The following is a 23,350-nucleotide window of genomic DNA, read 5'->3' on the forward strand; positions in this document are numbered from 1 at the left end:
CAATTAAATCCATTTGATCTAGTGTGTTGTTGAGGCCACTCTCTCCTTATTTATTTTCTGCCTGGAAGATCTATCTGTCCATTGAAGTCAATGAAATGTTCAAATCCCCTACTATGACTGTGTTTCTGTTAATCTCTCCCTTTATGTTCATGTAGATTTGCTTCACATATTTAGGTGCTCCTATGTTGGGTGCTTGAATGTTTACTAGGATTATATCCTTCTGTTGGATTGTTCCCTTTATCACTATGTAGTGTCCTTTCTTTCTTACTGTAGCTTTGGTTTTAAAGTCCATGTTTTGAGATGTTAGTATGGCCAACCTAGCTCTTTTTTCTTCTGTTTGCATAAAGTATCTTTTTCCATCCCCTCACTTTTAGTCTGTGTGTATCTCTTAGAGGCAGCATATATGGGTCTTGTTTTCTTATCCATTCAGCTACCTTATGTCTTTTGGTTTGAGCATTTATGCCATTCATAATTAGGGTGATTATTGATAGATACATATTTATTGCCATTTTATTTTTTNACTATGTAGTGTCCTTTCTTTCTTACTGTAGCTTTGGTTTTAAAGTCCATGTTTTGAGATGTTAGTATGGCCAACCTAGCTCTTTTTTCTTCTGTTTGCATAAAGTATCTTTTTCCATCCCCTCACTTTTAGTCTGTGTGTATCTCTTGGAGGCAGCATATATGGGTCTTGTTTTCTTATCCATTCAGCTACCTTATGTCTTTTGGTTTGAGCACTTATGCCATTCATAATTAGGGTGATTATTGATAGATACATATTTATTGCCATTTTATTTTTTAAACTATTTTTCTCTGTGTTTTTTTTCTTTTTCTTCTTAAAGCAAGCCCTTTAATAATTGGTGCAATACTGGTTTGGTGGTAACAAACTCCTTTAGCTTTTTCTTGTCTGGAAAGCTGTTTATTTCTACTGCAGTTTTACATGATAGCCTTGCTAGGTAAAGTGGACTTAGTTGTAGGTCCTTGCTTTTTATCACCTTGAATATTTCATGCTAATAATTTCCAGTCTGAAATGTTTCTGTTGAGAAATCAGATGACAGTCTAATTGGAGATCACTTGTAGGTAACTGCTTTTCTCTTGTGGCTTTTAAGATTGTTCTTATCTTTAAGTTTTGCCATTTTAATTTGATGTGTCTTTTGTAGGTATTTTTGGATTCATCTTTTTTGGGACTTTTCATGCTTCCTGGAATTGTGTATTTTTTTCCTTCACCAGATTACGGAGGAAGTTTTTGATCATTATTTCTTCAAATAGATTCTTGAAACCTTGCTCACTCCCTTATTCTGGTATTCCCATGATGCAGGTGTTATTGTACCTCATGTTGTCCTAAATTTTTCTTAAGCTCTCCTCATTTTTTTAAATTATTTTTTTTCTNTTCTACTGCAGTTTTACATGATAGCCTTGCTAGGTAAAGTGGACTTAGTTGTAGGTCCTTGCTTTTTATCACCTTGAATATTTCATGCTAATAATTTCCAGTCTGAAATGTTTCTGTTGAGAAATCAGATGACAGTCTAATTGGAGATCACTTGTAGGTAACTGCTTTTCTCTTGTGGCTTTTAAGATTGTTCTTATCTTTAAGTTTTGCCATTTTAATTTAATGTGTCTTTTGTAGGTATTTTTGGATTCATCTTTTTTGGGACTTTTCATGCTTCCTGGAATTGTGTATTTTTTTCCTTCACCGGATTACAGAGGAAGTTTTTGATCATTATTTCTTCAAATAGATTCTTGAAACATTGCTCACTCCCTTATTCTGGTATTCCCATGATGCAGGTGTTATTGTACCTCATGTTGTCCTAAATTTTTCTTAAGCTTTCCTCATTTTTTTAAATTATTTTTTTTCTTTTTGCTGCTCTGCTTGGGTGTATTTTTCATACCTTGTCTTCTAAGTCACTGATTATATCCTTTGCTTTATCCAACCTACTGTTTATTCCTTGCAGTGTATCATTTATTTCAGGTATTATAGTTTTTATTACCGACTGGTCACTTATTATGGTTTCTGTGTCTTTCTTCATGGTGTTGAGTATCCTTATAATTGTTACTCTTAACTCTATATCTGATAAATTGCTTACCTTCATTTTTTTTAGTTCTTTTTCTGGAGAATTCTCTTGTTCATTCACTTGGAGCTTTTGCTTTTTCTTTCCATTTTTGCTGCTTCTTTGTATTTGTTTCTATGTGTTAGGTAGATCTGCAAAGACTTTGCTGCAGGTCTGTCAGACATTACCTGTGATTGGCCCTGGGCACCCTGTTCGGAGCTACCAGTGATCCACAGATCATGTCTCCCTTCTGGGCCTGGGTGTGTACAGAAAGAACCAAGCTGCACACCAAGGCCAACTTTTACCAGCACTGGGCCTGAGGAAGAGTCAACTAAAGTTTCAGAGCTTCCAGAGATCCACCTTTGCTGTTAGGATTAATCACTGAAATAGCCTCCAGCTGTACTCAGCAGCCTGGCTTAATCCACAGGGTAGGGTGAGAGGGATTCCTGCAGGTAGGGCTATTGCTGCCCTCCAAGCTGTAGCTGCTTGGTGGAGAGTGTGATGCCCAAGAACGATGGCTTCTGCAGTATGGGGAATGCACAGGGATCCTGGCAGCTGATCCTTCAGCTCTCTTCCCAGAGACACCAACCCCAGACTGTCTTCACCCATCTTAAATCTACTCTGCCCTCTTTCTGCCAGAGCCCAGGGTAAGTGCCTGCAAGAGAAATTTCATTCCTTGACCTTTAAAGAGGACTTTGTGTCAGTAGCTGTTTCTTCTTGGTGGACAGAAACACCCCTGCCTTTCACAGCCAGATGATATTTGGGTTCCTTTACCAATTCTAGTGCACTAGGCTGGGAAGCACAGCTTGGTGTTTAGTCCCCACACTCCTCTGGGGGAATCCCCCCTGGGTGTTGAAATATCCTTCCAGAAATTCAGCTCTTGTCCATGGGAGCCCAGTCTGCCCTCTCACACCTCCTCACACTCCCTACCAGTCTCATGGTGAAGTGGTTTCTTCTATATGTCCTCGGTTATAAGGCTTCAGCTTTATAAGGTGTTCAGTTGGTTATTTAGGATGACTTTTTCTTTAACTTAGTTGTAATTCTAGTTGGTCCTGGGAGGATGTTAGTGTAGCTTCCATTTACTCTTCCACCATCATGGGTCTCTCTTTGTTTTTTAAGATAGCTTAATATATTATTTTCTTCTCTAGTGAGAGTAGGTTCTTGTCCAATCCATAAATACTATTGTTTCCTTTTGAGATATAAATATTGGTAAGGCTAATAATTTTAAAAGTTTTTTAAAAGTGTTACATATAGCAAGATGCAAGTTTGACATTTTTTACAGATGGAATTTAAATATGAAGCAAATGTAAAGATATCATAAAGAGAATTACATTATTTGAGGAATGTGTTTAAACCTAAAAAAATTCAGTCAATTGGTTTAATCAGTTCATAGTTGTTGATACTAAGTCACTTTAAAATTCAATAAAGTGGTTTTGTTAATTGATCAGTACTGACTAAATTTCAGCCTTAATTTTTGATTCCTGGTTATTCACACTCCTGGGATTTTTGTCAAATTTCAGGAAAGGATAAAAGAAGAATGATTTTACAATTATGTGCTCTGTGGACATTTATTTATGTACTGATAAATTTGAAATTATATATCTAAATATGTAAAAACAAATCAAAAGTAGGTAACTTGTGTATAGTGCTATACAACAGCAAAGCACAAATAAAACTCACTAGTTTCCCTTAAATCGTGAGCATGGGTCTCAGATGGGCCCTTCCTGCGCAGTCAGATAATCATAAGCCCATTCCGTTTTTTGCTGTCTACCTGTCTGTTTCATAAGTTCTCTTCTCCTCTCAGTCTCTGTGTTACTATTCTGTTGCTGTGTGGTAAATTACCACAAACTTAGTGGCTTAACGAGCACATGTTTGTTATTTCGTAGTTTCCATGGGTCAAGGGTCCAGGCACTGTTTAGCTGGATCCACTGCTTGGGATCTCACAAGACTGCAGTGAAAGCATTGGCTCTGGTGCACTCTCATCCAGAAGCTTGACCTGAGGCGACCTCTTTTAATTTCATCCAGGTTGACGGTGGCATTGGGTTTCTTGCAGCTCTGTGAGTGAGGGCCTTACTTCGTACTGGCTGTTGGCAAGAGGCAGCCCTCAGATGCTAGAGGCTGCCCAAGTTCTCCGCCGTGTGACTCTCTCTATAGGTACTTCACAGCGTGGCTCTTTGCTTCTTGCAAAGCTAAGAGGAGACTCTTTTCAGGGTGTGCTAGCAAGATGAAGCCTTATATGTTGAACCTAATCACAGCCTGACTTCTCACCTACTTCGCTATACAACATAATCAGTAGTAACATTCTATCCCTTTGCCATATTCTGTTGATTAGAATCAAGTTAATTTACACCTATACTCGAAGGGAGAGGATCATACAAGGTGTAACACTAACAATTGTCCCTCTCAAAATTTCCCGTTATTTCTTGCTTCTTCCTCACTCCCAGCTGATGACCTTAATTACTCCTATTTCACTGAAAAAATGAAGCAATCAAAAAAATAAAAACTCTCACAAACTCATGCCAACACGTATATTTAATCAGTCAGCATTCAGACCTGCATTTTCCAACTTCCCGTCTATTGCCATTGGCAAACTGGTCCCGCTAAAACCAGTAATTCTGGTTGTATATTAAACCTTGCCCATTATATTTTACTCAAGAACATCTTTCAGCAATTCTACCTTCTCTACCCTTGATCTGTCAGGGGTTTGGTTTTTTTTTGTTGTTTTGGGTTTTTTTTTTATATCAATGGGATCACTTCCATTAGCATACATACATCTGTTTTTATCCTGTCTTAAAAGACAAAACAAAACTTTTAATCCTATTTTCTCCACCAGCTAATACCCTAACTTTTTTACTGCTCAGTAGCAAAACTCACAAAAGTATTTTCTCTATTTTGCAGTTTCTGTCTTCTCATTCTTCCTTAATTTTCTTTCACTCAGGATTTTGTCCCCACCATTTGACCAAAACTGTTTTTCCAAGGACATCACTGATGACCAACCACATTGCTAATTCCAGTTGTTTATTCTCAAGCCACATATTAATTGACTGATCAATAAGACTTGTCATAACTGATCACTTATACTCTCTTCATATGCTTTCTTTACTTGACTTCCAGGATGCTGCATACTCCTGGTTTTCCCTGTGCACCGTGCCATGCGCTTCATCTCAGAATCCTTTGCAAGTTCCTCTCTTCATCAGCCCACTTAATGTTGTGGTATAGAAGGCTTGAATACTTGAGACTTCTGCATTTTCACTTTTCATCTAATACCTTAGCTTTTATGTGCTGACATCTGCAAAACTTATGTCTACAGTGAGAGGCAGTTTTCTTGTGAACTAATAGAGTTTAAGCCTTGGGATTCTTCACCCTCCCTGGCTTATTACAAGGCCCTGCACCAAATTTTATGTTCATAATTTTGAGTGTATTTTCTGAAGATGTCCCCTAGAATTGTGTATTATTTAGGCTGCTCATAACTTGGGTTCATATTTATCTCTAATCCATATCTCAGAATGAAACTTCAGACTACCCAAATTGCCGTTCAGTATTTCCACTTGCATATGTAAATGAGCATCTTAAAGTCACCAAGTCCAAAACCTACTCTAGAACTGCTCCACCTTGAGCCTTTACCGTCTCTGTTGAAGGCAACTCCATACATCTGCTTGTTTAGGTCAAAAAAAAATTGAATTCATAATATCTCTTTTTTTAGCATCTGAAATCTAGTGTGTGTGTGTGTGTATACATATACATATACACACATTTTTTTTTTTACCGCTTCTCTAGTCCAAGCTCGAATTAGTTCTGTAGCCTCCATTTAGGTTTCCTGCCTTTGTACCCTTGCTTTCCAAAGTCTCTTCTCCACTGACCAGACTGAGTATTCCTTTTAAAATGTCACTTAAAAATTTCTTTGCCTATACCTGCAATAGTTTTCTTTTCATTTTGTTCAGTAAAAGCCACTATCCCCAAAATGTCATCCATTGATTTACAAGATCTGGCCCTTGCCACATTACCTGTTTTTTTTCATTTCCTACCACTTACCCCAAATCACTCTGCCCCAGCCAAGGTGATCCGTTTTTTTCCTTGCAGGCGTCAGCCATGCTCTCACCTCAGTATTTTCCTCTTTCTTTTCTCTCTGCATGAAATTCTCTTATTTCGGAAATCTGTGTGGCTAACATCTTCAAAGCCTGCAAGTCTTTCTTCGGGATTCACTGTCTCAATAAGGTCTACCTGACCACTCTGTTTAATATAGCAACCTGGCTTTCCCTTACCTCACAGTACTCCTGATTCCCATTATCTTGCTGTGTTTTTTTCATTGCCTTATAGAATGCTATGTACTCTATTATCACATTACTATGTATTATCCGCCTTGCTTTCCTAGAAAAGACATTGCTTGAGAAGAGGGATCTTTGCTTTTTTCTCTGATGTATCAAAGCACTAACCTGGAACAAAGTAGGTTCTCAATAAATCTTTTTTTCAATGACTAATGTTAGACTGTAAGCCTATATACTTTAAAAGTTATGTTTTATTTTTGAAAATTACTTCTTCAAATGAAATTTTGCATGGAAGATCTCTAAAAATACAAACCAAGTGGAAAAAGAATACTTTTGTTGGAATAAGTAGGTTAAGTTAATGGGACATAGCCTTCTATGTTATACTTCTATTTTGTTCCTTGTAGTACTCAGACCACAATTGAAAACCACTCAGGCTCTTGTCTCAAGTATTGTTATAACTGTGTAACAGAGTATTAAAATTTAGTTTAATTTTCTTAAGTGTATTTGTGTGAGTTATGTGTATTTGTGTGTGAAGTCAGGATAACTTCTTAAATAGAAGTCTATTTAAGAAAGTCCTAGAAAAATAGTGAAATCCATAATGCTCTTTATAAATGAACTTAATTGACTTTATTATATGCATTAGATTTGATGTATTTTGCTTGCTATGGAGATGAATCTTATAAAATTGCTGAAATTTGAGTACAGTTTCTTATGGCTCAACTTAATGTATATTATATACAGATCAAAATCTCCCAAAATTCCCAGGAATAAAATGAACCAAAAAATAAGAACCCACGGAATCCGTACTAAGGGGGTGTACAATTTTCATGTACATTCCCTTAACAAATCAAATATTCCTTTAATAAATAGACTTTGTTACAATAACTGGAAGGGAAGATTTAATATCAGAAATACCCATCTCTCTCAGTCAAAATATTAAAATTTATTGCACTTTGATTTCTCTTCCCAGTTTTTCTGGTCTTCTGGGAGGAACAAGAGAAAATGATTTTAATATTAAAAAATAAGTGCCTGAGAGTTATTATAATATGCATCATAAAATAATTACCAAAAATATGTGTGTGAGATGATTTACTTCTCTCATTATTAAAATTTACTATAAAAATATTATAATAAAAGCATGTGATATTAACACAAACAGATATAATTGTCAGTTAAACATAATAGATATTTCAGAAATAGATCCAAGTATATATGAGAACTTAACTAGACTTTGTCATGCATTAAGAAAGGTAGTATAACTTAGAGAGTAACTATGATCTCAAGCCATAATTCCAGGTTTTAAAACAATTATTTGCCACTTCCTAATTTTCTGATTTGGGGAAACAACTTTACCATATGTGTTTTCTCATTGTAAAATGTGAATACTTATTCAGAATTCACATTTTATTCACAGTAATAACAGTGCCCCCTCATAGAGTGGTCATGTCTTAAATGAATCAATCCATGAGAAGCATTTAGAACACTGTTTGATGCAGAGTAATACTTAAGCATCATTTAAATTTATTTTTACAAGGATGTTTTATTTGATAAAGGGTACTGGTACACTTGACTACCCACCTGAAAGAAAATAAATTTGTACATTCAACCTATACGATATGTAAAATTAAATCACAGTGTGCTCAAGATGAAGTTATAATATGTGAAATCAACTTGAGGATGACTTTCTTAAGGAAAAAGGAAGTCCAAATCATGAAGAAATAGGTAAAAATATTTGAATATGTAAATATTTTATATGTTTGGTATAGCAGAATATATTGCTAATAAGAACATGGTAAGACCCTTGGGAAAAATATGTTGAGCAGATGGCTATGACAATAAATTGATAACTATACAGAGAACTTCTAGATTGATACAAAAAGGAGAAAATAATTAAAGATTATATGAATTAGCATCATGAGATAGTACTTTTTTAACCAGACAAAATATTATGTGACATATACCAGGAATGCAAAAAATTAATCTGTGTGTGTTTACAAATTAAAACTGCTGGCAAAGATATAGGAAACAATTCTTCTCATACAATGTTGATGTAAGAAATGTTCTAACATTGCAGATTTTGAATATCTATCCAGTAAAACAATGCATCAATACATAAGAATGTAGGGACAAAGATGTATATATTGGCATATTATTTAGAGGTTCAAAAGTTGGAAAACAACTTGACCTCTAACAGTAGCATGGCTGAGTAAACTGTGGTATGCAAAATATTATGTGGTGAAGCTATTAAAAATAGTGAGTTAAAGCCACATAAATTAGCCTAGAAGAGTATTCATAAAATATAAGATTTGGGACAAATAATGCCCCTTTTCAATGACAAAATCTTTTACAAAATCAAAAGCCTGTAATTCTGTAACAACAATATCACACTCAAGCACACTGTATGACATTTTAGGTGAAATGTTCAAATTAAAACTACAAATCATTACACCCATTTTATTACCCTACCCACCACACTCGAGCAGATGTTACTTCTGCCTGACCCTGTATTAATAACAGGAAATTAAGTTGTTAGCATATGGCCCTATTTTTAATAGTCAGTTAAAATATTCTTAACATTCTTAACATTTTTATATATCTACTTTTTTAAATTTTATTTTTCAGTTAGAGTTTATATTCAATATCTACTTTTAAAAAAAATGTTGTCTAAGACTAAAAAGAGGATGGAAAAATAATGCCTTCAGTTGTGGTGTATGTAGTGTTCTAAGGAGTATAAAGATGGACCTTCCCCAAAGATTGGGAAAGATCAGACTGTCTTTGACATTACAGGTGTGTTTCAGTCTCGTGACCCCTTCGGTTCAGCATTGTGGGATGCTTTATTACAGGCTGTCAGCAAGGGTCATTAGAGAGAAACTTCGGGCCTAGAGGAAGCATTTAGTAACTAGCATAGGAAATGGCAGATGTTTCACATTTTGAAGTTATGCCAAATTAAATGGTTTGTAATATTTATAATATTTTCTTAACATGTCAAAGGTTCTCAACCCTAGCTTCACATCACAATTACCTATGGCAATTCTTATTTAACAGGTCTAGGATGAGGTAAAGCACCTAATTTGAAAAGTTAGACAAATGTTTCCTAGAGCCCCGTGAGATGTTTGGAAAATACTATTTATGGTGTGAAAATGCATGTTAACTTATTTAAAATGATGCTAACTGTATTCTATATAACACTCTTCTCTGAAGCTTTAATTCAAGGCTTTTTTCAGGAAATAACATCCTTTGAATGTTATTTTAAAAGCTGTAAGTTAATGAAAAATATTTGATCTGTACAAAAGTTGAAGGGTAGGTGTTAGCTTTATCATTGAGAACAGTAATGGTGTATGAATTAATAAAATTTAAATCTATGAAGGGATATTATACAAAATATGATTATCTTCTCAGGGCACTGCTACTCTTTTGGCTATTGCCGACTATAGTTAGATTCCCTTCCTATGGAGATTTTTATGTGCAGACTAGTATTTTTTAAGATTGCTTAGCAATAATCTTGCAAAAATTATGGAAAATGGTTTAAAAGGTGCTTTCTAATCATATTCCTTTTATTGAAATCTTCTAATTTTGTTAGTGTGCTATGCTGTGTAAATGGTATGACCCTCACACCCCGGGGTGGGAATCAGAGGATTTCTCGGAGGGCAAGTTAAAAATTACTCCTGAGAGACTACAGACTTCCAGCCAACATGGAAGCGTAGGTGGACACAGTGCCTCCTTGTGCAACCAAAATTAAGGATAACAAAATTTTAGAAAGAAAAAAACAGCCAACAGACAGAAAATTGAACTGTACAGAAGTCCGACAACCATTCCTCCAGACCGGTAAGAGGGGCGGAGTCTGCAGCTGGCAGAGAGGGGTCTGGGCAGGGGAAAGCAGCAATTGGCAGACCCGGGTGTGCAGGCGCCAGCCAGCAGACCAAGACTGGGGGAGGCAACCAAGAGAGCCAGTGAGGTGCACAAAGCGGCCAGCAGACCACCATCACAGATTCGCAAGCACATAAACCAGGCAAAAATGGGCAGCAAGACAGACCATGCAACCCAGGGCCCCAGTGCCAGGAAATAAAGCCTAAAAGCACCAATTGAAAACACTGTGGGGGTAGAGGCTGAACTCCTAGCCTCACAAGAGAGTTCCTTGGAGAGACCCACCGGGTCCTAGAATGTACACAAGCCCACCCACCCGGGAACAAGCACCAGAAGGGCCCTGTTTGCTTGTGGGAAGTGGCAGAAGGGACTGAAATCTGAGAGAGAGTGGAGCAACCGCCATTGTTCCCTCTCTGACCCCGCCCACACAGACAGCATCACAACCCAGCAAGAGAGGTTGCCTTGCCCTGGTGAACACCTAAGGCTCTGCCCCTCACTACATAACAGGTGCAATCAGACCAAAAAAAATTGCTCAGAAGCAAGAACAAATCAAAGCCCCAGAGCCAATACTTTTAAGCGGAAAATGGATAGCTTACCTATCAGATGCAGAGTTCAAAGCACTGGTGATTGGGATGCTCACAAAACTGGTTGATTTTGGTTGTAAATTAGAAAAAAAAATGAAGGCTGCACTAAGTGAAATGAAGAAAAATGCACAGGGAACCAATAGAGATGGAAAGAAAACTGGGACTCAAATCAATGGAATGGACCAGAAGGGAGAAAGAAACAACCAAACAGAAAAGAATGAAGAAACAAGAATTCAAAAAAATCAGGAGGTTGAGGAACCTCCAGAACATCTTCAAACATTCCCACATCCGAATTATAGGGGTACCAGAAGGGGAAGAGGAAGAGCAACAAGTGGGAAACTTGTTTGAACAAATAGTAAAGGAGAACTTCCCCAATCTGGCAAAAGAAATAGACTTCCAGAAGTCCAGGAAGCTCAGAGTCCCAAAGAAGTTGGACCCATGGAGGAACACACCAAGGCATATCGTAATTATAACCCAAGATTAAAATGGAGAGAATCCTAGAAGCAGCAAGAGATAGGGGACAGTCACCTACAAAGGAGTTCCCACCAGACTGTTAGCTGATTTCTCAGAGACCTTGCAGGCAAGAAGGCACTGGAAAGAAGTATTCCAACTCATGAAAGGCAAGAACCTAGATCCAAGATTATTCTATCCAGCAAAGCTTTCATTTAGAATGGAAGAGCAGATACAGAGCTTCTCAGATAAGGTCAAGTTCAAGGAGTTCATCATCACCAAGCCATTATTACATGAAATGTTAAAGGGACTTATCTAAGAAAAAGAAGATAAAAAATATTTACAATATGAACAGTACAAAGACAGCAAGCTCACAGTTATTAACAACCACACCTAAAACAAAAGCAAACAACTATAAGAGGAACAGAACCACAGAAATGGAGATCACATGGAGGTTTAGCAACAGGGGAGTGGGAGAAGGAGAGAGGGGAAAAAGTACAGAGAATGAGTTGCATAGATGGTAGGTCAAAAATAAACGGGGAAGGCAAGAATAGTATGGGAAATGTAAAAGCTAAAGAACTTACGACACATGGACATGAACTAAATGGGAAGAATGTGGGTGGGAGGGAGGGGGAAATGGGACAACTGTAATGGCATAATCAATAAAATATACCTTAAAAAAGAATTACTCCTGAAAGCAACATACCATTAATATTTTGAGGTTAAAATTATAATACACCATTTGGTAAATACCATGTTATGTGACCTTCAGAAGTCCTTTTAAAGGTATCATTTTACATGAAGATATATTTATGTTTATGGAAAGCCTAGGGCTTTTCACATTTCCAAGTTGAAGAAAGTGGTACACTTCAGGGAAAAAGAGTTGATGAAATAGTCACTCAGTAATGTTTTTTATTTTATGTCTTAGATGTGGCTCAGATATTGCTAAAAATGCATAGAATGCTTTTTCTAGTGTTAGCTGTTAGGTAGGCAGATTTGCAATTCTCTGTCTTGTTGGACTACCTGGTAGGTAGATGTGATTGGTTTGTTTCATCAGCGTTCTCCCTGCAGTCATAGCTGTGATGGTTCTTGCGCCAGCACATTCTCAGGACAGACGTTTTACATGCCTTTATATAACCAAAGCACGCAGTGCCTCTTTCGGAGCGTACACTAGTCTTCTTGCTCTGTGAGCATGTATATACAGTTCAATGAAATTTCTTTTACCTGTCCAGTAACGCCATATAAAATGGAAATTTTCTAAAATAGGAAAACTGGGGAGTTACCAAGTTTATTTTCAGCATTTTAATTTTATTTTTAAAATCCACAGAAACAGGAACATCTTTTGCATATTCACTCAAATAAGAGTATAGTACTTTTGCCAAATTGGAGAGTTTGATTTCTACTCATTATGGAATAAACAATTGCTTCATGTTATTTATTTTTCTAATTTTTTATTTTTGACTCAGAAATATTTCAGGAGAAAATAAATTGATCACTTTCATCATTTCTAAACTTAATACCTTACAATTCATTCTTTTGGTGTTTGGTTTAGCTATTTTTTCTATTAATTAGGTGATATAATCTTTCTATTACTCTTAAAATATTTTTTAAAATACTTGTTCTATTTCATTAACTAATTTCAAATTGCTTTTAGCCCAATAATAGTAATTGTAAAATTGATATATTTTTATTTGTGATTCATTAAATATTAGAAGTGAACTATTTTCATCTATATGTAGGAAAAGTACTTACTGTTTTGACTAATAATACATTGTGTTAAGTTGCAGACATTGCTCTGTAGCCTCCTATTAATTAATGTTTCTTTGCTTATCCAAAGTAATAATAAAAAGAATAATTCATGGAATTTTTATTTTTTAATGACAGTCATTTGTGGTAATTACCAACATCCCTTTACTAGTGTGACACTGAAATGCAGTCACCTATTATTTTTTTTAAAAATGAGCGTTGACTTCAGAAAAACTGTTGATGAAATTAAAATATAAGAAATGTTGAATTAGATGATTAGTAAATATAAAACACCTACAAACAACTATAATTTTATTTCAGTAATATAAATTTGTCAGTCTTTTCATTTAATAATATTTTATTTTAGTGGTAAAAATGACTGAATAAAAAATTTATAAAACAAAAACTAAAAAACCCAAATTGTGAAAGTGTTCTTTATATTTATATTTTTAATTACTTTCAATAATATCTAATTATTCTGGTTACATCTTGGTGTATTACATCAGTCTGTGAACAAACTCAGAATTTTGAAGAGCTCTATATTCCTGCATTATCTTTGTGGTTTTCCTAAACAAGCATTTAGCTTAATTATATGATTCTTGTTTAAAACTATGATTTAAATTTTTTATTTTATAATTTAAAAGTGTTTTAAAATCTGCTTTTATGTCATGTATCCACTCATTATTTATAGACATTTAAATATACAGTAGTCTTTGTAATACTCACTGACTGTAAGCTTCATGAGAGTAAGATCTTAATCCTTTTTATTTAGCTCTGTATCCTCAGCAATAGAAATAGTAGCTTGGGCACAGTATGTACTCAGTAAATACCAGAGAAATTTACTAAATTTATTTTAAATGAATTATTTTTAATGCTTTTGCAGGATTTAATCATTCAATAGCCTAATGTGGGAATAATCTTTCCATTTCCTTTTGGTGCACTGCTTTTAAAAAATTAAAGATAGTTTATATGATTTTAAAAAAACATGCTTATGTGGTGAAATTCAAACTGTTGCCCTTTATCTCAATTTTACCTATGTATAATTTTACACTGTTTAATCCAAACTCTACATATATATTTACATTTTGCACTGTTTTTTATAGTCCATGAATTTTCTAATTTCTATTTGATAATTTATAATTTTAGATATTATAGGTTAGTAATTTTATAATAGCAGTTTTCATAGACTATACAGTGTTCTGTGTTATATGAAATTTTCCATTTTTGCATTATTTCCCCAGGGGATTATAGGAGAGAAATTAAGGTAAAGATTATGCTCATTTTATAACTTAACATATACTAAAAAGTGATTTCAAAAAGGCAGTATGTACTACTGCAAATGTTATTTGAAAGAAAGACATTGATAGTTAAGCCATCCCCCCATCTATGTTTGGTTCATGCATTTGGGGGGGGGTTGATTAATTTTGCTGTTGTACTTTGAATATCTCTTATCATTTTAGAACTTAAATATTTTGTTGTCCACACAGTTCTTTACTGTTCATTATTTAAAATAGATTTTTCACTTTTACCTTCTCCTAGATTACTGTATCCATACCTGTGTCTTTAAATATTATCTTGATATTAACTCTTAAATGTCTTCTAATCTTCAAACCCACAGCTAGTCACTTAATTAATGTCTTTGCTTGGATGTCTGAAAGGCATTTCAAACTTAAAATGTCCAAAACAGAATTCTCACTTTTTTGTCTTTACAATTCATCCCTTTCTAATCACCCACTTCAGTATACACAGCTCCTGCTTTTATGCTCACAGCTGTCTTCCACTTTTTACATAGATTGTGATGACCTTTAAAATATTAAACTGAGAAAAATAAATTTTCATGTAAAAATCCCTAATATTTCAAGTACAGTTTCTCACTTATCAGAATTATGAGCTCTGAACACGTATCTAAATACATGGATACACATGTATACTTATATATATCCTGAACAAGCTGAGAAGAGAGGTTTAAAATAATAATAACAATAACAATAATCATAAAAGAGTTTGGATAATTCAATGCATAGATTATGTCAAATGGGACTTCTGGAAAATTTAATCTTAATTTAATAAAACCTGTTTTAGTAAGCATTTAGAAGACAATACCCCCAATTTTTTTTAAAGATTTTATTTATTTATCTTTAGAGGGGAAAGGAAGGCGAGAGGGAGAGAAATATCAATGTATGGTTGCCTCTGGTGAGTCCCCTGCTGGGAACCGGCCTGCAACCCAGCATGTGCCCTGACTGGGAATCAAACCGCAATCTTCTGATTCAAAGGCCTGCGCTCAATCCACTGAGCTACACCAGCCAGGGCAACAATACCCCAAATTATGTTCATTTACAATCATAGAACTGCCCTGTGATAGGTTTTCTTTATAATTACTTGAGTTCTAGTTATTTTCCTTGTTGATGTAATTATGTCTAGAGTGCTTACCTCAAAATAACAGGAATGGATTGAAGTCCTTCTCTTTTTCTTACCTTTATTTTTTCTTACTCCTATTCAACTCCTCTAGAATGTGATATGATGTATATTTAAAATATGAAGCAGTCATAAAAAAACCCACTTTGAATAATGCTTCTAGAGGTAAAATGACAAAATGTATTACATTAAAAATAGTTAAACTTTATTTGCCTTTAGAAATTTTTTGAGAATTATCATTCATTATCTTCTTTTAAGACACAATAAAGAGATATGTCATCTGTCATTTTCTATTACGCCTTGCAGCCAGAGGGAAAAATATCTGTGGCCCTTTGGAAAAAGATATAAAATGAAGTAAAATCTCCACAAAAGCTTTGAAGTAAATTATTTTAAGGTAAAAATGCAGTTGCTTGAATCAAGGTGGGGTGGGAGGTAACTGCAGCAGTTATGAATTATGACTATAACTTAGTAGACTCTGTCATTTGAGCCATCTGCTGAATTGATCTAGTTCACTCCTTCATTGAAGAAACACTAATATATTTGCATCTTAGATGTTTAGAACCAACCTGACCACATTTTTATGGCAAAATAAGCCAAGCCACAAGCTTCGTGTGTAAGAGACTACAAACTAACATAGTGAAAACCTCATACATCAATGAACATTTAAGAAAAAGGCATAGACTGCTTATTTAATTATTATATTATTGGATTTTAAGTGATCATAAATCTGTGAGTATCACTATTTTAGTAATTTCATAAAATTAAAGCATCTGCCCTGACTGGTGTGGCTCAGTGATTGACTGCCAGTCGGCAAACTAAAGGGTTGCTGGATCGATTCCCAGTCAGGGCACTTGCCTGGGTTGCAGGCCAGGTCATCAATTGGGGCGCACAAGAGGCAACTACACATTGATGTTTCCCTCCCTACCCCTTTCTCTCTAAAAATAATTTTTTAAAAGCATCTGCACATTTTTTATATGTCAGTATGGTTGCAGTATAATCACTGGATTTTAGACTTAATTTTATCTTTAGATTAAGATAGTTATTTTTGTTTTAAGAACCCAAAGTCATATTTTACATACACACACACACACACAAATAGCTATGATGGAATCTTTCACATAATGTACAGTTATTATACAGATCTATACTTTATTTTGGGGCTTTATTTTTTAAAAACATTATCCAATTGATAACTTCAACCAAGTGCAAATAGGAAATGGAAAAAATTAAATGATAATTTAATCTTCAGGAAAATAAAATATTTTAAGAGTTAAATATCTGTTGTACTCCTATATAAGCCAGCATAGGGTAAGCAGCATAGTAGGAAATGTATAAAAATACTTGGACACTTCTGATTTTAGGAAACCAGGATTAAGTTTACAAAGTATGAGTTTATTGCATGTGAACTGCTCTTGCAAGGTACAGAAGATTTCAGAAGTCAGAAATGTAGAAGTTTTAAGGGGAAGAACAGTGTAGAGGCACTGGTAACATTTCAGTCAGTTGGAACAAATGAATAAACAAAGGCCAAGACCTTAGACAAACACCTAACATGCACTATATTCAGGAACTAGCAGGTAAAGTTTGTTCCTTGGAGGACACCAGTCCTAAAAGATGAAGCTGGGAAGACAGGTTGGGACAGGGTATGGAGAATTTGGAACACCTGTGTAGGGGGTCTGGGTAATGCAGTGTGGAGGTGACGGGCTGGCACCGGAGGCGATTGTAAAATTTTTCGTGATGCTAACATGAAAACTCAGCCAGTCTAATCAAGCTGTCTGATTTTATAAATGATGAAACTGAAGTGATTTGACAAAGATCATCCAGAAGAGCCAGGTGAAAGCCCATATCTCCTAACTGCCAAATCTAGATACTTGTTATTATGTCACATGTTAGATAGGATAAAATAGTAGGGCTGGGCAAGAAACATTCAAGGAGGAAAAAGATAACTGCCTAACAGGAAGCAGGGATCCAGGGAGCAGGAAGGCACAGAGGGGTCCCATCTCTACAACCTGGTGTTGGCAGTGGGTTGGGGACAAGGACTGGGGGAAGGCAGCGTGATACTTTGCAGTAGGTATTAGGCATGTTTGTGAAAACTACCGCCGTTGATTTGGTTATCAGAAGTAAGGAAATTAGAACAGTACAGAGTTAAAAGAGCCCATTTTTTTTGTGCTTTTTAGACACTCGTATTCATATAGCTGTGTGGTATATGCAGGGTGGGGGGTAAAGTAGGTTTACAGTTGTATGTATGGAGAAGAATAAATAATACAAGAACAAACTTACTTTTGCCCCACCCGATAGTTTGTCAAATCAGTACTTTTCAAAAAGACAATTAACTTTTGTATATAAATCTATAATCAAAAGAAAATGTACAGGATTTTCTATTTACTTTTGTCAACAATTCAGTATAGACCCCCAAAATGGCACAAGCATTTCTATTGGGTGCTACTACAGTGTGTCTCCATAGCATGGGGAGCAATCCATTACAGAAATGAAAGGGACTGACCCTATTCGGTCTTGAGGGTGTATTTGGATAAAAGGTAAATTCATTTATACACTTGCGGCTCTTTACCCGAGCAATGACATCTTTTAGAGCATCAAAAGATACAATAAAAATAATATTTATTTTGGATAGGCAAATAATGATATTTGATATGTTTGATACATGGTATAACAAGATATTTGATACATGATATAACAAGATATTTGATACATGATATAACAAGAACATCAAAGTATTTTCAAAGATACCATTTGGTTGGTTACAAATCATAGAAATCCAACTCAAAGTGGCTTAAACAAAGAGGGAATTATACTGATTCTGTGCGGGCTTTAGACATGTCAGATTCAGATGCCAAAATGCTATCAGAAATTTCTCTCTTCATTTCTGGAGTTTCCTTTTATCTAGGTTAATTATTTTCCATCTGGTTCTTCCTCTTGCCATATGGTGAGAAGATAGTCACTAGTAATGTGAGGCTCATGTTTTACTAGATTAGGAACACAGGTATCTATCTCAACAGTTTGGCCAAATTCTCAGGCTAACTCATATTGGACCATCAACTAGCTGAGTGAATGAATGAAATAACAGGTATCTACTATTGATAGGAATTGCTTTCTGAATATAAGGCCATATGTGTGTAGCAACCCTAAATAAAGTAGTCCATACTATTAATTGGGATATTCTAAATGATGATGACACTTGTTTTGCATTTATTTTAAAGTATGGTTTAATGAAATAGTTCAGTAATTTTCCTCCCATGACGGAGAAGCTGTGATGGCTTACAGACACTCTCAGACCTTTCTTTGTGAGACCATGATGAGCTGGAGTTCTTACATGGCAAAGGAATAAGTGTATATGTCTTAATGTTTATTTTCAATCAAAAACATCAGTATTAAAACCTACTCATCTGTTATTTTTAATGCATTTCATAGGATTTCCATAGAGATTCTTCTTTTGTGGTTGTAGATTATCACTACTAAAATGGGTCTACGTTTGAACAGGGACTTCACAACACGGAGATAACAGAGCAAGCTTATGGGGATATTTGATAGGAACAAATAGGGTCCTGATAGTACAAAAATACGAAAGACATTTAGATAAGTGCAATCATATCGCAAAGATTTTCTTACCCCTTCTCCTTCCAGTTAAACTTCGTGTCTCCTTTGTACCCTTTATATATATTTTTGTACTCATTCTTTTGGGACTTTTTGATACATTTACACATCTGCTTTCCACAACACATCAAGAGGTTTCTTAAAGGCAGGAAGAGTGTCATATGTGTCCTTTATCTCCGCCCCCACTCAGGGCCCTCAGGCCACTCGGTGTGCATTTCATAAAGGATGGATGGATGGTACAACTATGGATCATAGTTCTAAAGGGAAAACTAACTTGTAACTCTCAAGAACATACCTGATTTACCTCATACATGTTAAACCAAATAATTCGTATGCTATTTAGGATCCATTTCTCTTTTCTCTCAATTCTTTTAGAAATAAGAATACACGTAGCTACATGGCAGTGTGTTAACAAACTTCACCAAAGAAAATGAAGCTGTACAAGTGATTAAAATTTGATATTTATAATTTCAATATGCAAATACTAAATTTCATTTGTGTGGAATGGGGATGCAAACATGGGCAATGCACACTCTTCCTTTACTAAATGCTGTATTCCTGTGTCTGAGAAGTAAGCAAGTGGGTTTATCTCTTTATTATGCTATCTCACATAACTCTCCACGCTCCTTGTCTCCCCGGCCCTCACTCCACACCCAGGATTGGGTTGCCCACCATCTCCAAACCTCCCCCCTGGTGTCTCTCTTCCTCTTGGCTTTGACTTAACACGTAAAATGGAAGTGGAGCACTGGTGTCTCTGAGATATTATACAAAAAAATAATTTTTTGTCTCAACTTCTTAGAAGGTCTGTTTTCTATCTGTGTCTCTATTAGATTAAAATAGATATGGCTATATTTTTTACTCCTTATGAAAAAAGATAGTGTAAATCTAAGAGGTTTTAAATGTTCTTGTGTGAAAAATATAAGCTGAGTGACATTTTTGGATAAACTATTAAATATTTATAGTAATTAAATTTGGAATTTAATAACTTTCTATTTCCTTGAATTTCTCATTTAATTTCTAAGATAAGTAATTTTATGCAGAACTGTTAGTATCTAAAATTAAGAAGTGTTACATATTATAACTTAATACATAGTCATTAATATCTTCTCTTAATCATAACACACTTTTAGTTGTATGTGGACAAATGTCATTTATACCAACAAAACTTGGGGAAACTTCAGTATTTGATAAAACAGCAATTATGGATGACAGTATTTTATATAGGATCATTTAAAATAGTTGAAACTAAATTCCAGGGAATGGTACTTAATACATAAAGAAATCTTTAGTATAAGGTGATATGGTGTAATTCTTTAATTTACAAAGATGTGGATTTTTTGGAAGATGTTTACTTTTATGAAAAGTCCACACAGTTTCTAAACTATATTATTTCAGAATTTTTTAATATTTAAAAGAAAGGAAAATTATTAAAGGGAGAAATAAAAGAAAGGTAGGTAAGGTGCAATTATGTAAGTACTAGGCACACTTTCATAAGTTCTTTTGAAGGACAGAAGTAGTCCTACAGTTAAAAAAGAAATTAAAACACTGTGGATGCATTAAATGTAGTAAGAGACTGGTGTGCACTGTGGTAGAAATAAACACCATACGATTGTCACATATCTCGTAGACGCTGCAGGTGATTTTAGAATGGATGTTATAAAATTATATTTTTCATTACTTTTTATTGATAGTCTGTAGTTTTCATAATTAACTGTTCCCGTTCTGTTCTCTTCCTGGGTTTTATCACACAGGTAATTCAATGCATTGAGCAAAATAAAAGTGATATTAGAATTTAAAATAATTTAAGAACCGCTCTTTTGAAACCTTTGGCTGATTAATATATGTTTCTTCCTAAAATTTATTTTAAAGCCCTGTAGTTTGTTAGTATATAAATGATTTCAACAGAACTTTATTGCAAAAGTATTCTGATTTTTAAAAGAAATATTTATAAAGTATAATTATATTTGATATTCAGGATTTAAATCCTTAAAAGTAAATTTTCTCAATATTTATGTGCATAGGATAAAATATAAGTATGATTTTAATTCATCCTTATAATTGAGTTAAGATGTAATTATGGTTTAACTTTCAAATTAGAACACTTAGACATACTTTAATTCAGCATTTTGTGGAAATAATTTTCCACAAAAAAAGTCTGTGGAAAAAATTAACATGTTAAAGACTTATTTCTTAGTCTACTTCTCGAAACTGAATGCATTTAATCATGGTGAATATGAGGGATGTATTTGATATTCCTAAGAAATATTTTTAGAAAATTTAGTTTTCTTTTCACTAAAATGAAATTATACAGACAAATCTGAATGAAACAAAATTCTACTGTGATTATAAATTACATGTGTGGAAAGGAAAGTGTGTGTGTGTGTGTGTGTATCTGTGCTTGTCTGTTCCTGTGCGTAATGCTTGTGAGTATATTTAGCGGGGGACACAGTCTGGAATTTGAATCTCTGCTTTTCACCATTTGCTACCTTCAGGAGCAAAATGCCAAAAATGTGTGGCTTTATTTCTTTAAAATATTGTTACTTAGATCTGTTGTAAAGATAGCACAGCAATACTTGCTAAAAAATAGCTTATTAAATATCTGATAGAATATCTAAACTAAATTCCTGCTTAAATCTTAACAAATTATTTCAGTTTGTCCACTTTTAATGTCTGGGACAAGAGGAGTGCCATGCAGGGCTTTGTCAGTGACAAACTCAGTTTTTCATCTACCAAATGAGTCATTAGAAAATGCCATGTGTATTTTTATGCTACCAAAATGCAATTTAAAATGTAAATATCCATATATTAACCTTTGGGGTTATGGAGGATACCATCCTCATTGTATACTTTTTATTTGACTGACTAAGTAAATAAAAATATGCTAGGTTTTTGTGGCTGGATGTTTCAGTACAAATTGGCTGGAATGCCTATGTCTTCCATGGGTACCTCAGATTATTACAGGTATGCATGTGACTGCAGCAATTTTTGTTACCTTTGGTGACATGACTGTGAGCCCTATTTTTAAAATGTAGCTATGACTGCCAAAAAAGAGGAGTGTCTATGTGATCAAAATAGTCATTTTACACATTTAGATAGAATAGGTAGATCATATCATTCTCAGATAGCCTTGACCTACCTGAAAGCAATTGGATTGTTTTTATTGATTATTTAGAAATATTTGTTATTTTATAAGGTTATATGTTGTGTATAAGTTTCATTGAAAAATTAGAATACTATTTTATTGTTCTTTATCTCTGAAAATACCAGTTGTAAAGCAAGTAAGGTATTAAATAACATGGAAATTGCTAGGTGACAAGGAACATGAAATTAATATTTTGGAGGAGCTCAAACTAGAACTAGATGACTATTCCTTTACTAACTTTGCTTTTATAATCCTGTACTCTTCGTTCTAATATGTGTTAGAGTAAAGATATTCTTCAAGTGCAATCGGTGGAGATTCAGCAATAACATTTTCATTTTGGAGCTATATGAAAATGTTACCATTGATTTATAGTTATTATTCCCTAAAAAAAATACTAATGTCTTAGCACTTCTACTGCAAAATGCACAGACTCAAGGACAATTTTTGTTGAATAATTTAAAACTGAAAATTGCTTATTTTTCATTTGAAAATTCTAATTTTACAAAATAATTGTATTAAACTGATGAAAGTCACTTTAGAAGTTGTGATATTTCTGTCTTTCATAAATTATATTTCAACTAATTTTCAATTGATTGTTTTACTTTTTCTAGGGCAGCAAAGTAATATATAATGTATGTGCGCAAAACAGAAGTATTATTTATACGTATTTTTTTTAATTACAGGTAAAGATTATAGTTCCCAACAGCACAGCAGGTCTGATAATAGGGAAGGGAGGTGCTACTGTGAAGGCTATAATGGAGCAGTCAGGGGCTTGGGTGCAGCTTTCCCAGAAACCTGATGGGATCAACTTGCAAGAGAGGGTTGTCACTGTGAGTGGAGAACCTGAACAAAACCGAAAAGCTGTTGAACTTATCATCCAGAAGATACAAGAGGATCCACAGAGTGGCAGCTGTCTCAATATCAGTTATGCCAATGTTACAGGTCCAGTGGCAAATTCCAATCCAACCGGATCTCCTTATGCAAACACTGCTGAAGTGTTACCAACTGCTGCAGCCGCCGCAGGGCTATTAGGACATGCTAACCTTGCTGGCGTTGCAGCCTTTCCAGCAGTTTTATCCGGCTTCACAGGCAACGACCTGGTGGCCATCACCTCTGCACTTAATACATTAGCCAGCTATGGATATAATCTCAACACATTAGGTTTAGGTCTCAGTCAAGCAGCAGCAACAGGGGCTTTGGCTGCAGCAGCTGCCAGTGCCAACCCAGCAG

The 23,350-nt window shown here is 34.8% G+C and overlaps 1 protein-coding gene across 3 annotated transcripts in view; it reads left to right on the forward strand.

Annotated features, from left to right (window-relative positions):
• NOVA1 (NOVA alternative splicing regulator 1) overlaps positions 1 to 23,350 on the forward strand; it is a 155,682-nt gene that overhangs the window by 128,176 nt on the left and 4,156 nt on the right. For all 3 annotated transcript variants that reach the window (XM_037037530.1, XM_037037529.1, XM_037037531.1), the window contains one exon: positions 22,804 to 23,350. This exon is cut by the window's right edge and continues 4,156 nt beyond it. In XM_037037530.1, coding sequence (XP_036893425.1) covers positions 22,804 to 23,350 — 547 coding nt within the window. The remainder of the gene's footprint in view (positions 1 to 22,803) is intronic.

This window comes from Sturnira hondurensis, unplaced genomic scaffold, assembly GCF_014824575.4.
Source record: "Sturnira hondurensis isolate 20B ecotype Veracruz unplaced genomic scaffold, ASM1482457v3 Scaffold0023357, whole genome shotgun sequence".
NCBI classification, from domain to species: Eukaryota; Metazoa; Chordata; class Mammalia; order Chiroptera; family Phyllostomidae; genus Sturnira; species Sturnira hondurensis.